Source organism: Corvus kubaryi, unplaced genomic scaffold (genome assembly GCF_017639235.1).
Source record: "Corvus kubaryi isolate FWS band 111438036 unplaced genomic scaffold, C.kubaryi_AGA036_p1.0 78, whole genome shotgun sequence".
NCBI lineage: Eukaryota > Metazoa > Chordata > Aves > Passeriformes > Corvidae > Corvus > Corvus kubaryi.
In genome coordinates this window covers 62,086-75,632 of record NW_024582065.1, presented here as the reverse complement: position 1 = coordinate 75,632, position 13,547 = coordinate 62,086, and the positions used below count along the sequence as shown (strand labels likewise).

The 13,547-nt window shown below is 47.8% G+C and overlaps 1 protein-coding gene across 2 annotated transcripts in view; it reads right to left on the bottom strand.

Annotated features, from left to right (window-relative positions):
• Window positions 1-1,251: 1,251 nt before the first annotated feature.
• Window positions 1,252-13,547, bottom strand: part of DPP7 (dipeptidyl peptidase 7) — a 27,411-nt gene continuing 15,115 nt past the window's right edge. The window contains exons 5-13 of one of the 2 annotated variants that reach the window (XM_042052340.1): window positions 12,721-12,856; window positions 8,942-9,023; window positions 7,007-7,173; window positions 5,824-5,884; window positions 4,325-4,443; window positions 4,085-4,241; window positions 3,714-3,778; window positions 2,806-2,876; window positions 1,252-1,738 (exon numbers count right to left, since the gene is read on the bottom strand). In XM_042052340.1, the coding sequence (XP_041908274.1) occupies window positions 1,597-1,738; window positions 2,806-2,876; window positions 3,714-3,778; window positions 4,085-4,241; window positions 4,325-4,443; window positions 5,824-5,884; window positions 7,007-7,173; window positions 8,942-9,023; window positions 12,721-12,856 (1,000 nt within the window). In that variant the 3' untranslated portion in view covers window positions 1,252-1,596. The remainder of the gene's footprint in view (window positions 1,739-2,805; window positions 2,877-3,713; window positions 3,779-4,084; window positions 4,242-4,324; window positions 4,444-5,823; window positions 5,885-7,006; window positions 7,174-8,941; window positions 9,024-12,720; window positions 12,857-13,547) is intronic. The other variant, XM_042052341.1, reaches the window with a different exon arrangement.

The following is a 13,547-nucleotide window of genomic DNA, read 5'->3' as shown; positions in this document are numbered from 1 at the left end:
TCTTGTCTTTTAGCTGAGTCTGTTAGTCCAACTGTACCAATCTATCTAGTTCCTGTGAAGACGTCTGAGTGGAAGTGTGCTTTACTGGTCACCAGTACACTGCACTTGAGTGACAGCAGTGCACACCAGGATTCCTTTGTGTAAATCTTCACCTCAGCAACTGGAATCTCTTGCACAAGTGTCTTGGTTTTGAAAGACAGGTAAGGAAGGCAGAAGCCTCCCTTGGAATGACAGATGTAACCCCTTTCCCTCTGAGTTACTGTAATTTTGAAATCAAGGGCCTTTAGGCAAAGATGTGGGAAATAGGAATAACAGTTCTTTACTATTATATATATAACCAGTCAAACAAACAGCAATAACTCTGGCAGTAACAGCAATCACAAACCCAGTCCCAGCCTTCTCGGCTGCCGGGCCCTTTCCCCTCGGGTGCAGTTCCGCTCGCAGCCGGCAGGGGCGCTGGCGGCTCCCGGTGAGCAGGGCAGGTGCGATGGTTCCCCCGCGGCTGCAGGGGGCGCTCCGGAGCGAGCTCGGGGAGCACGCGGCACTGGGGGCCTGGGATCCCGGGAAGGGATGGAACAAAGGCTTCACAAACCCCTGGGCAGCTGATCCCGGTGGCCGGCTGGAGCTTCGGGAACAGCAGGCTGGAACAGCAGGGACGAGCACAAATCCCGGAGGCCAGACGAGATGTATCCAAACGGGGAACCCCCCGGAGGTCGGGCAGCAGGGCAAGCACAGCTACAGCGCAGCGAAAGCTCAAAGCAGCAGCCGGGCAGGGCGGCCACAGCCCGGCTTCCAGCAGGGCAGGGAAAGCGGCTTTGGGATCCCGGCGTTGTTTCCAGCAGAAAGAAAAACGGCCGAAAAAAAAAGAACCAGCAGCTCCTTTCTCTGCAGCTTCTCTCTCCAGACTCCGAGAGTGAACTGACCCCACACCCAGGTGAAACAAAGGAGTAGCCAGGCCCACCCCACCCCCAATGGGCAGCCCCTTTGTCTTCCTTAAGCACAGCCATTTGTCCGTTGCAACATGCATATGGGAAAAAATTCCTTTAACAGAAAAAAAAAAAAACCTAGGACTAAACTAAAACCCCAACAACAAGTTAAAACCAAAACTAAAACATCCCCAACCCACAACCATGGCTAAGACTGATAGTCTGTTTTAGATAACTGGTCACTAGTGGAGCTCATCATGACCCTGTGTCAGTCAGAACCATACCTGTGCCCTTCCACTAGCTCTCTACTATTTCCTTTTTCTCTAAAAATAATTGTTTCAACCTTAAGGTCCCTCATGCAATGATCCTGTTCAGAGCTGTGATGGTTCTTGGACCTTCCAGGCAAGCTTTTCATATTGCTGCCCTTTGTAACAGCTCATTCTGAGCAGGCAAGCATGGAGCCCAGACAATGTAGTTTTGGCTTCTGTCAGTGATTTGGCCTTTTGCATTTCTTTCAAAGCTCAATGAGGTGTAGGTGGGACACTTAGGAAAAGGGAGTTCCCACCATCATGGCAGAGGAGAGAATAGTGTCCCAGCCAGCCTAGAACCAGCTCAGCAGGCTACTGTGTCCTTTGGCAGTGGCACCCAGGGGCTGTGGGGATGGAGGGGCTCAGGGCTGGCGGCCTGCTGCAGCTCCTGCGGGCTGCTCCCGCACCCGCCCCAGGCCTGCGGATTTCACCCAGCTGCTGATGATCCCAGCTTCGAGCTTGCGCACCTCCGTGACGGACGGGGGGTCTGCTGGGTTGTGTCCCCTGGGGAAAGCAGAGCAGTGTCAGGGACTGGACAGTGGGTTTTTGCCTCCTGCACAGGCAGAGGCTGTGATCTTAAGGACAGAGACTGACTGGTTTGTGCTTCACATTTACGCCCTGGAAACCAAGATGCAGTGTCAGATCCCCAGTGCAGTTGGGCAGCAGCCCCAAGCTTGCCCTTGCACTGCTGACTGCTGCCCCCTCTGCTCCAGGCCCAAAGGCAGATGGTTAATGCCAGGAGGCACTGGACTGCTTCACGTGACTGAGTGCTGCAGGCTGTCTCACACTTGTGCCAACCCCTGTGCAGGAACACCACCTAATGACAGTAGGTGAGCTGAGTGCCAAGTTCTGCACAGCTCAGCATCCCTGGAGCCCTGTGCTGGGGAAGAAGATCGCTCTTCCACATTGGGCTGCAACAGCCTGGTACCCATCCTCTTTTAAGTATTTGCCCTGTGGAGGCAATGGTGAGGCCACACCTCAAATCCTGAGGTCAATTTCAGGTCCCTCTTGACAAATAAGACATTGAAGGGCTGGAGTGTGTCCAGGGAAGGGAACGGAGCTGGGGAAGGGTCTGGAGCACCAGGAATGGCTGAGGGAGCTGGGGGGGGGGGGCCTCAGCCTGTAGAAAAGGAGGCTTAGGGGGGACCATCTCGCTCTTACAACTCCCTGATGAGAGGTTGTAGCCAGGTGGGGGTCAGGCTCTGCTCCCAGGTAACAAGGGACAGCATGAGAGGAAACAGCCTCAAGTTGAACCAGGAGATTAGGGAAAATCTTTTCATGGAAAGGGTTGTAAAGTACTGGAACATGCTGTCCAGGGAAATGCTGAATTCACCATCCCTGGAAGCATTCAAAAAACTTGCGTGGCACTCAAGGGCATGGTTTAGCGGTGAACATGGTGGTGGCGTTGGGTTGATGGTTGGACTTAATGATCTTAGAGGTGTTTTCCAACCTCAACAATTCTATGATTCTGTGATTCTAAAGTATCTCCTGATTGTTTGGGCTGTGGCTTGCTGAGATCAAGTACCCAGGGCATCAGGATTTTGCCAGCCAAAGGAGAGTTCGGTACTTACCGGAGATCAAGGTGATGGGCACCTCCTTTAATGGTCAGTGCAATCAGTGAAGGGCTGAGGCTGCTGTTTATCTGGGAGGAGAAGGAGCAAAGACCAATTCTCACCAAGTTACTGGGAAAAACTGGACATGAGTTCTGAAAAGTGGAACATGATCTGGGCAAGACTGAGGAGAAGCATAGGAAGACATCCTTGGTAGGGCTGGTATCCACAGCTAACAGTCTGAATGACCCAGATCACCTGTCTCAAATGAAGGGAATGTTTTCCCCAAGGTGGGAACTTTCCACTGATTCCAGCACAGGCAGTTCGAAGTCAGGTCTCCTTTGGGCCCATGCACCCTAAACAGCCTGTTGCTCCTGCAGCTGGGATTCCAAGCCAGCCTAAAACAAGGATCTTCTGTATTTAATCAAGAGCTCAATTAACTTGAAATCCAGTCCTGGGTCATTTTTGTTCTTACATTTTAAACTGGACACTGACAGCACTCTGAAGTTTTGTGGGATCTAAGACAAAATATGTTCTGGTTCGAGTTGCTGCTCATAGCACCCACCTGGTCTTGCCAAGTGTGCTGGGACTGGAGAGAGCCAGGAGCACATGGCTGACAGCACTGAGACCACGTGTGGATGCAGAAACACACCAGGCCGTGGCTCAGACCCTGGGTGTGAGCTAAGGAAGGTCCTGCTGTGTCTGCACAAATGAAGCCACATTTGTTCCATCAGTATTCCTGGCTGATGGACACTACTCAGTGTGTCTGTCATCAGTCCTGAGATTCCTCAGTGGTTCACCAGGAAACAGCTGCTCACAGAAACTCAGGCTAAAACTGAATTGCCAGTGCAGCTCTGAAAGGTAGGGAGGGCAGTATGTCACCTGCAAAGGCTGCTCTGTGCTCAGGGTGCAGGAGTGCACATGCTTACCCCACCTCCAGCCCACGGGTCCAAGTCTCCATTTGAAAAAATGATGTTGCTTGCACTTCTCAGGTCTGAAATTCAGAGAGTTCATAACTGAGAGGTCTCCTTCCCACCCAGTTATCCAAATGTGTTTGGCTTCTGCAGCAAACATGGCCAAGCACAGAAAATATCGAAGAACTGGACAAATCATTGGTAGTTTTTACATTCTCCTCTTCTGTCCCAAAGAGATACAGAAAGGTCTGGCTCAAATCAGCACAAGGCTGTGACTTTCTACCGTTAGTGTGCTGTGCCTGTCCTCATGGGGCTCAGCTGGACAGAGGGAAACAAGGAGACAGCTACAGGGTAACACAAAGGGACAAGCAATCAGCACAACTCACCTTCTCCCCAGAAGTTTGTCTGCAGCCAGTGTGCTCGTGGCCTCACACGCCACTTGTTCCAACAGTACTGCTCGCGCATGGCCTCTGTGAAGGGCATCTCAGGGAACATGTCTGTCACATTGTTACTGTTAAACGTTAAGTTGATCTCAGTGCAAACCTAAGAGAAGCACAAGAGCTGTCATGGGGCAGGGGCATAACCAGGACAGCAGCTGAAACCTGTTGGTGGCTCCATCCGCTTACCTGATAGTCCCAAGCCTCTGCGTCCGAGCCGATGCCGCAGCCCGTGGGGTCAGCACAGGACTGGTACAGCTGGTATATGTCATAACACTGTGCCAAGCCAGAGGAGTTGTAGAACACTCCTACCAGGCGGGAACACAGCACAAAACCAGTCAGTAACTTTGCTGTCTCACCCACCGCCTCCCACATGAACTTCATGGCCAAAACCAAGCCAAGGGCTGAGTGAGTGTGCAAGGATGGGACAGAGCTCACAGAGCCTGGAACTGTGTGAGGTTACAGTCCAGCTTTATGGCAACGCTTATACAGGGGGTGACAACTTCCTCCAGATGACACAAACTTGGTTATTTCCCTCAATTCAATGCAATATTGTCCTGTTTAGACAATTTCCTTTGTAATGGGTCAAAAGCCTGGATAGCAGGCAGACCTTCAGCTATGCCAGGTTCAGCCGGTCCCTCTGGCACCTTGCTCAGCTTACTCCTCTGATTTCCCAAGAAGAAAACTCCTTCCAGGCCATGCCATTCTGGTATTTTATTCAGTTTCTTTTGAGGCTCTTGATTGCTAAATGTGGATCAAAAATCTGGCACCCTGAGCCCTACAATATTCAAACAGATGTTAGGACACTGGTTTGTTTCCTTTATCATGAACCAAGCAAACCTGAAGTGACAGCAATACCACTTGAGACCTGGTATGATGAGTAGGTGCCGGTCTGGTTCTCTGCAGCTGAAGGAATGGATTCACATTAAGGAGACAGAGCATTATTGTCCTGGAAGCAATCAGTGGACAATACTAATGCTATCCCCATTCACCTGTTGCCAGTTCAGCATCACAGCCCATGCTACTACGCTCTACCTGGCAGGAGGTGGGCTGCTGCAGAGCATGCAGAAAAAAGACAGTGTTTTCCTGTATGACACAGAGGGGCAAGTATGGAGAAAAGCCAGTCCCCTGCCTAAAGTTCTGGTGGATCATTCCTCTTGCATGATTAAACTCCACCAAGTGAATGCAGCTGGGAAGACAGGGAGAGGCAGGAGGTGCTCCCCTGCAACTGGGAGGAAGAAATCCACCCTTGGCTCGTTCATCTCAAAGAAACAAGACTCCTACTCTGCCTCACAGAAGAAGTAGCATGTGAATACATCCAGTAGATCTGACAGTGTTTGCCAAGATGTAAGTGTTTTAACAACTTTTCTAGCTGCCAGCCACACATCTTTAGCAGTGATTTAGGATTGGTACATTTCTGACTTGGTGCACATACATTATTTGGACAAAAAAAAAACCTAGCTCCCAGTCGTACTAAATTGCATTAAACTTGTAAGAAGTCCTTAAATCTTTTTTTCTGGGCCACTGTGAGACATCCTGACAGACAAAAGCAGCAAGGGGCAAAATGTCCCAGAGGGAGATCAGAGTAATACCAGCTCCCCTGACACAGTAATGTGACAGCTCTGCTGACAAGTGCTGCTAGAACACGTGGTGGTACGTAAAAGATCAAACCAATAATATTAACTCACCAACAAGAGCAGCCAAGCCTTCAACTGGGTCTTTGTGGGCCATAATTTGTTCACAGCCGACCTGGATGAGACACATTACAGGCAAATGGCAGACAGAACAGTTACCAGTTGCTTTGCGGAAGGGCTAAGCTGGAAGATTGATTAAAATTATCATTTACACATTTTATGGTTCAGTGGCTTTCCAAGGGCTTAATGCAACAGGTCTTGAAGTTTTTAGTTTTCTCCCCTGTAGCAACAAAATACATAGACACAAGAAGACAGGAAAATGGCAGACGGTTCCTTCACCAAGTTAGGGAGCTGTGGAGGGGCCACAGTGATACACAACAGTTCCTCCTATCATCAGAGTATTTTAATGCCCTTTCCAGGGAGTGGGGGGAATGTGCAGAATAATTGCTTCCATTTTAGAGGTCATTAAACAGACCCTAGAAGGAAACTGGGTGCCCAGTGGAACCAGAGGCAGGATGTCCAGAGTCCCAATGCAGCAGAGCCTGTGTGACCTCTTGTACAGTGTGCTCCAGGTAGGACTAGAACTCTAAATGCCACAAAGCCAGAGGCAAATGACAACACACTGGGAGACACCAAGAATTGCAACAGCCTCTGGTGATCTGGGATCAAACCTGGTACCTTTCAAAAGCAGCTGGTGTCTTAGAGGCTTTTGTAAACCCCTGAGAACTTGGCTCTTTTCCCACACTTTGCCATCTCTGATTCTCTTGAAAGTTCACATGTTTCCCAGTCTCCATAGCAGCAGGTTTTTTTCTGCATTATACCTGAGGTATGTCAGCTTCCTGGGAAATACTTAAAAAAGAGCCTGATTTTTACATCTCCATCCCTACCCACCAAGGAAAACACATCTCTGAAAGCACATTGAGATGGGCTACAACAAAATTTCTTTTTTCTTTTTTTAAAGCTACAAGTTTTTAGTGTTTATAAGCTGAAGTCAACAAGCTTGCACAGGTCTTTGTGTCTAAGGTAAAAGCCGAGCACGGTAGAAGTGACTCCACCAAACCTCACAGAAGCACATTTCAAACACAGTAGTCACCATCACAGAGAAGTTTCAATTGTGTAGATTTACTGTCAGACTGGAAAGGCTGCAACATCCACCACTACTGCCATGACCATCACCAATGGTGTGTGCCTCACAGTGTCCTAAGCTCCAGGCACCCACTCACACCAATGTCCTCACCTTCACTGGATTGGCAGGGAGGTGACCCATGAAGTCGGTTTTGTATGGATAGTCCATCATGGCCATCATGGTGAAGGCATTTCTAGCAAACCCAAACAGCTGGTAAACATCCTCCTTGTTAGAGATCTTATTGCATGTGGCCATTTTGCTGCTGATCTCATCATAGGCTGCAGAAGAAAGGAAAAGACACAAACTTCAACAGAGGAAAGTAACACCAAGCTTCAGCATCTTGTTTCACTCAGGAGTAAGAAGATGCTGTAATGTGAGTTTTTAGTGGAAAGGACACACTACACCTAAATTTACACATGTGAATGCAATGTTCAGGCACAGCCTCCCTGAGCAGTGTCACAACCTTGTGTGGCCCACAGCCCATGCTCTGCCCCTCATGGAGCCACTGATACCTCCCTGGGGAGCCTGGAGGAATCAGCAGCTGTTGGGACAGAACTGGTCCCAGCTGAAACAGTGAGCAGAGCACCTTGGTACAGCCTGTCCTCACCAGTGCTCTGATGGCCGCTCCTGCTCACGCCTGCATGCCCCTTTCCCTGGCAGGGCTGCTGTGTCCTGCAAGGCAGGTTCCCCAGGCAAGCTCTCATGCAGGAGAGCAAGGTACAGCATATAGGACCCAGTGAGATTCAAAAGCTGGAAAAAATGGGAGGGAGGAAAAAATACCAACTAAAAAAACTTAAACCAAACCCCAAACAAACGCCATCCTTCCCCACCAAAAAAAAAAAAAAAAGAAAAAAGAAAAAAAAAAAAAAAAAAAAAAAAGAGCTCCTTGGGAGGAGGGTGGTGCATCTGCAGTAAGGACTGCCAAGTGAGAACAGTCCTCACAAAGGACTCTCAAGACATGCCTTCAAACATCAATGGGATGCAGAAGTCAGCTGGGGTCAGGACATTCATCTTTGAAGACATTCCTTCAAGATGTACCCATACACGTTTGCTTTTCTGCTGTGGAAAACTGCTCCCTTCATTTTCATCCTCCACATTTTGGAGTCACAGTTCCTGTCCCCATCCTGCTCTACAGCTGACCACTGGAGCACGGCTGTTTTTGGAAACCCACGGCCTGCGGCCTGACTCTGGATACACACTTGAGGGCCTAAGCCTTAAATATGACCACCTTACCCCCAGCTGCAGGAAGCATGGCCCCAGGAACAGCTGGAAGAGCTTGACTAGTTAACAGTAACATTCTTCCTGCTGTGACCCAAAGCTAAAATGGCATTTTGATCCCTGGGCTCCTCTGCCAGTTCCAGGACCAGCAGCAGCAGCAGCTGGGAGGCATACAGCTCCTAACACACAGCATCACAGACCAAAGCTCAAGACAGGCCCAGAAGCCACCACATCTGCCCCAACACCACGCACAGCTTCCAGGAGATGCTGCATCAGCCCATGGCATCTGGTCCAGCCTACTTAGGAGCCATTTCAGAGGTCTTCACCAGTCTGTCCTAACTGTCCAAGACTGGAGATGGAAGGGACTTGGATGATTGCTTCAGGACCTAGACTGCCCTCCATGTATTTCTCAGATCTGTCCAGTGAGCTGAGCCACACAGCTGTCATACCCACTAGAACAGCTCTTAATGGTGTGGATATTGAGGCCAAGTATCTGGTTAAACATGTGGCTTTACTAGCATAAAATACTGGTGGTTTTCACCTGCAAGTGGTTTTGCACTTTGGTGCAGTAAAAAATGGTTTCATTAACACTGTGCACAGCTCCACAGAGCTACTTATATTCTGGTGTTGATTACTGATTTTAATGCTAACTGAAACTGTTAATAATAAAAAAGAAAAAAATTCTGCAAGCAGAAAGAGGAAGCCATGTGGGCACCTGCACTGATTTATCTGAACAACTAGCTGAGGTAAAGCTGTATCAATTTTTTTCCCCCCGTGGCTGGGAATGCTGGCTGCCCTTGGGAGCCATCTGCAGGGCTCTGTTCTTACCTCCACTCAGCCACAGGTCCTTGATCTGCTGGAAGGCTTTACGGACAGCTGTGACACATCCTAGGCTGGACTTCTGAAAATCCTGAAGGGACAGAAAGATAGGAGATGACGGTTTCCCAGAGGAGATACTTGAAGAGGCTGCAACAGAAAATGCTGCCAGAAGGACCAGAAGATGCAGGGGTTATTGGCCCACTGGTCAGCACCTCATCTGCATTTCCAGGGGCAGCGACACCAGCACTTCTACCTTGTCCTTCAGAGAGTCAGTATGTCTCTGCAGAACCCAATGCTCTGCACAGCTTAGGCCAAGCAGCAGCTGTGTCACCAGGTCTGGCTGGGATGAGCTGTCAGACAGACCACTCTGCCCTTCATGGAACATCAGGCTGAACATGAAGCAGCAAGAGAATATGAAGCATGCCTCAGAGAGGGGGCCCGGCTGCAAGGGCCATAAGGGTTTTGTTGTTTTTAAACACAGAGCAGAGTCCTTGAAACTGCACTTTATCTGTGAGAAGGAGCCATGGGAGAAGTCAGTTATGCATTGGGAGTACAAGACCAAGATCTGCTTTTCTTCTTAAGCCTGCTAGTGGCCTGCAAAATGACCATGTCCTTTTTCTTGGGAAAACCATTACTGATCCTGAAAAAGCACTTCAAGTTAAGTTTGAAGAGCTGTGGTTGGTTATAGTGGATCAAGTTGCTTCTGTGATTGAAGGCTCTAGGAACTCAAGCTCTTTGTACTCTCTCAAGTTGTAAGGCAGATTTAGATTGGCTGGCAACCAGTGTTTTGTAACAAGAATTATTAGGGCTCTTCTGAGGTCCCTTTACCCTGCTAGAGCAAGGTAAGCAACCACAAATCACTAGCTAGGCTTTTTTCTTATAAAGACCCAGCCTCAATTAAAAAATAGGCTTGGGACCTTTCTTTTCTTCCTAATTCTGCCTTTGTCTGATAATTATGTTTAAAGAAATCATTGTGGGGTTTTCCACATTGTGGGGTTTACCTGGGCATCCCTTTAGGAGTTCCAAATATCCTTCTGGATGTGCTTATTGATCTTCACCTACTAATGGCTCTAACTGGAGTGTGGGGATAATTTGGCCTGGGATAGAGGAGTAGGCCTGCTCTGGCTGCTGTGATGGCTGAGCTCTCCTCTAGGCACTGCTGGGCTGCTGCCAGGCACTGCCTGGCACGAGGACCCTTTCAAGCTCACCCCCAGACCCTTACAGACCAGAAACTGTTTGGCTTAGCAGAGGCAGGAGAAATTGCAGCCATTCCAAGGAAAGCTATTCCCCTCCAGGCTTCCAGCTTTACTCTTGACTCACACGCAATTCGGATGTGTGATCTGAGCTGATGGCCTGAGCAGCTGCTGCAACAGTAACCTCAAGGGAAGTAGCAGGGGCTGTATGTGCAGCACTCACACCAGGGGTTTTGCCAGCTGCAGGCAGCTGGCATATATAACCTTGTCCTACATGAATGCAAAATCAATTTTCTGCCCTTGGGTCACCTTCCCCGTGAGCTGGAGGCTCAGAGTGCAGACAATGCACTCTGAGTCACAGGGTAGGACAGAGGGAAGAGAGGGCTTCCACAGTGACTCATAAAAGGTTCGTGCCTTCATTGGGGTTAATAGCTCTCACGGGTGTTCTCAGCAAGAAGAGCAATTCAGATTTCAGATGCATAAACTGCAAATCAGAGCAACCTCCACACTGGAGGTGGAAGGGAGTACTTTGAAACCACATAGTGCTTGCTTAAGAGCTCAGCCTAGAGCTTGGCTTACTGCTGCAGAGAAAACAGATTTTTAAATTAGCTGGAAAGTTTTTTCACATGAAAAGGTTAAAGCCCTAAGTTTGAGGGTGTGTAATGATTCACAGCTGAAGCAAGACAGGGCTGCTGAAAGGAAGTTAGCTTCCACCAAGGAAGAATTCCCACTGCAGAGCCTGTTAGCTGACTAAATTGAAAGAAATAAGATGGATGTGTCTGTACAAACAGACTGTGAATCTGCTTGTAGATAGGGCCAGGGACTTATAGATAGGGAAGTAACAGAAGAAACTGTCAGTTCTAGAAAATGTTACTACTTGACATGGACCATTGCTCGGCCAAGGCCGTGTTAAATTCCTGAACTTAGAGAAAAAGAATAAAGACTTAATAGAATTATGAATAGTGTTTTGCTATATAAAAGAAAAAAAAAGGAGGGGTGCACAGCAAAGGGGAACATAGAGTAGGTGATTTGGAAACTCTGTACCTTCCAAGTACCTCAGCCAATGGGGAAAGGAAGAGGGTGATGCATCCGGGAAATTAGGATAAAAAGGGGGCTGCATCCCCCCAAAATTTGAAAGACCCCATGGGAAATGCCCCATGGCCTCCCCCTTTATTTGAATAAAATTACAGGACTCCTCTGTCTCCTTTCTGGACATAAGCCTCTGGGGCTGTGAATTTTTCCACACAAAATGATATTACATTTTTTGTTTTAAAATGTATAACTCTAAGATGAGATGTCTATTATTCTTTTACACACTTAGGAGTTTCAAATATGTTTATTTTCATATAACAGTCTTTCCTTTATACTTACTGGTAAAGCTATCTGTTGTGTAAGTCTCTGCATAGAAACAAGTTGTTCATGTATATAAATAAGAACAAAAAGACCAGAAGTTGCATACACAGGTGTGGTGTTCGAAGTGGAGAATAACAGCAAAGTAACACATGAATGACAAGAATATGTCAACAAAGATTAATCACCTCCAGACCAGAGGGATAGGGGAGAAGAATGCTAAGGTGGCCCAAAGGTAACCCAAGACTAAGTAGCAAGGTAAAAATCACCGCTGAGGCATCTCACATGCAAATGTCAGACCACCCTGGTATAGTGAACCAGGCACTGACTGGAGCATGTGCAGAAAAGCATTGGTTAAGTCGACCAGTGAACAAGTTCTATGCAACTTCATTGTTGTAACTTGTATCAAAGCCTGCAAACTCCCCAAAGAGAGGTGCCAGCTTAATGACCTATAGCCTAGCACTAATTCTGGGCAGAAGAGCATGAAAGGTCTCAGTTCTGTGTGTTCATTGGCTCCTGCACTGGGCACAGACCTCAGCCCCAACTGAGGGATAACAAAGGTAGTTCATACAAAGCCATCTGTGTCACCCAGATCTAGAAATTCATGTCAAAAAAGAGGAAAAACAGACACCGTCACAAGATTTCAGTACAACCAGGTAGTACATTTCTTTCCTTACAAGATAAATGTAAGTCAGTTCTAAAACCAACTTTTCATGGCCTTAAACTGCAAAAGCCACATTTAAACTTTAGTTTAAGTGATCCCGGGACACCTTGCACATTTTTAGTTATGAAATGAAGATTTCCAAGTTCTTCACTGAAATGCAATCACCTTGGACTAAGGAGATCCTGTGAATCATTCGTGCCAATGCAAAATACAGCATTTTGGGAGAGGATTTGAAAAATAAATTATCCAAAAGGGGTTCAGTCAGGCATGAAGGAAAAATTTCAGGCTGTAATATGGTCAAGCCACTAGAAATGGGAAAGTGAATTCTTAGTGGTACTAAAGGTACTGGCACAGAGTTGTGCTGCTTGGAGCAGCATCTTTGGACCCTGAGCTGCCCCAGCTAAGGCAGTGCTTAGCCATCCTGCAGCTGCTGCTTTTCCTTGCAGGTTCCCATTTAATTGCACTCCCTGCTTAGCAGTGATGCTATTAAGATAGATGTCTATTTAAACACCTGGAAAAGAAAAAAGAAACAGCACTCCTAAAGGAAGAAAATACTGCTCCTGAAAAGAGATGTTACTTACTGCTGTGACATCTCTGAAGAACTGGGTGGGGTCTCCAAGCCCAGCCACAGACAGCAGAGGAGCACTGGCAGCTAATGCTCCAGCCACAACATTCGGGTATTTCATCCTCAGGTAAGCGCTCAGCATTCCTCCATAGCTGCCAAGGAGAGACAAGTTATTTCCTTTAACAGACAACTTTTACCGTAATAACTCAGAAGTTCAGGCCAACATTTACTGGCTCACCAGTAAACCCTAACCCACGGTAACAAGAAGCTCAGGGATATCTGTGATGCCTCATGTCTTCACGTGTACTCTGTGATATGCATGATACTCATGGATATCTGTGATGCTTTGTGCCTCATCCTCATGTTGATCCAGTTATGGCCAATGAGCATTGTGCTCTTACTGGCCTTTCCCCAAATGCTCACACCAGCTCTGATGGGAACACAGCAGCTCAGTTTGTTTCTGAAGACAAATGTAAATCCTGCCTCAGTATTTAACTTTGCACCATCCTGAGGGTGTCCCCACAGCTTCACAGCAAAGCAAAGCAGGGCTTGAGTGAAGCGCTCGCTGTTCAAAGAGAGAAGACACACTGTACATTTTGCATACAGAATGACAAGAACTAGTTAGAACTAGTCAAAACTTTGCCAGGCTTTTGGCAAAGGATGTCCTTCAACATGGCAGAACAGGCAGCCCTCTCGACTCCTGGAAAGTGGAGAGTATCCTCCCTGGGCACCCCAAATAACAGCTGCATACTTGATTGTGGGAGACAGAGGAGTAGAAACTCCTGCAATTAAAGGGGGCTTTGATTTACAACCCTGGAAGAGACTAGGTCTGGCTTAATTGAG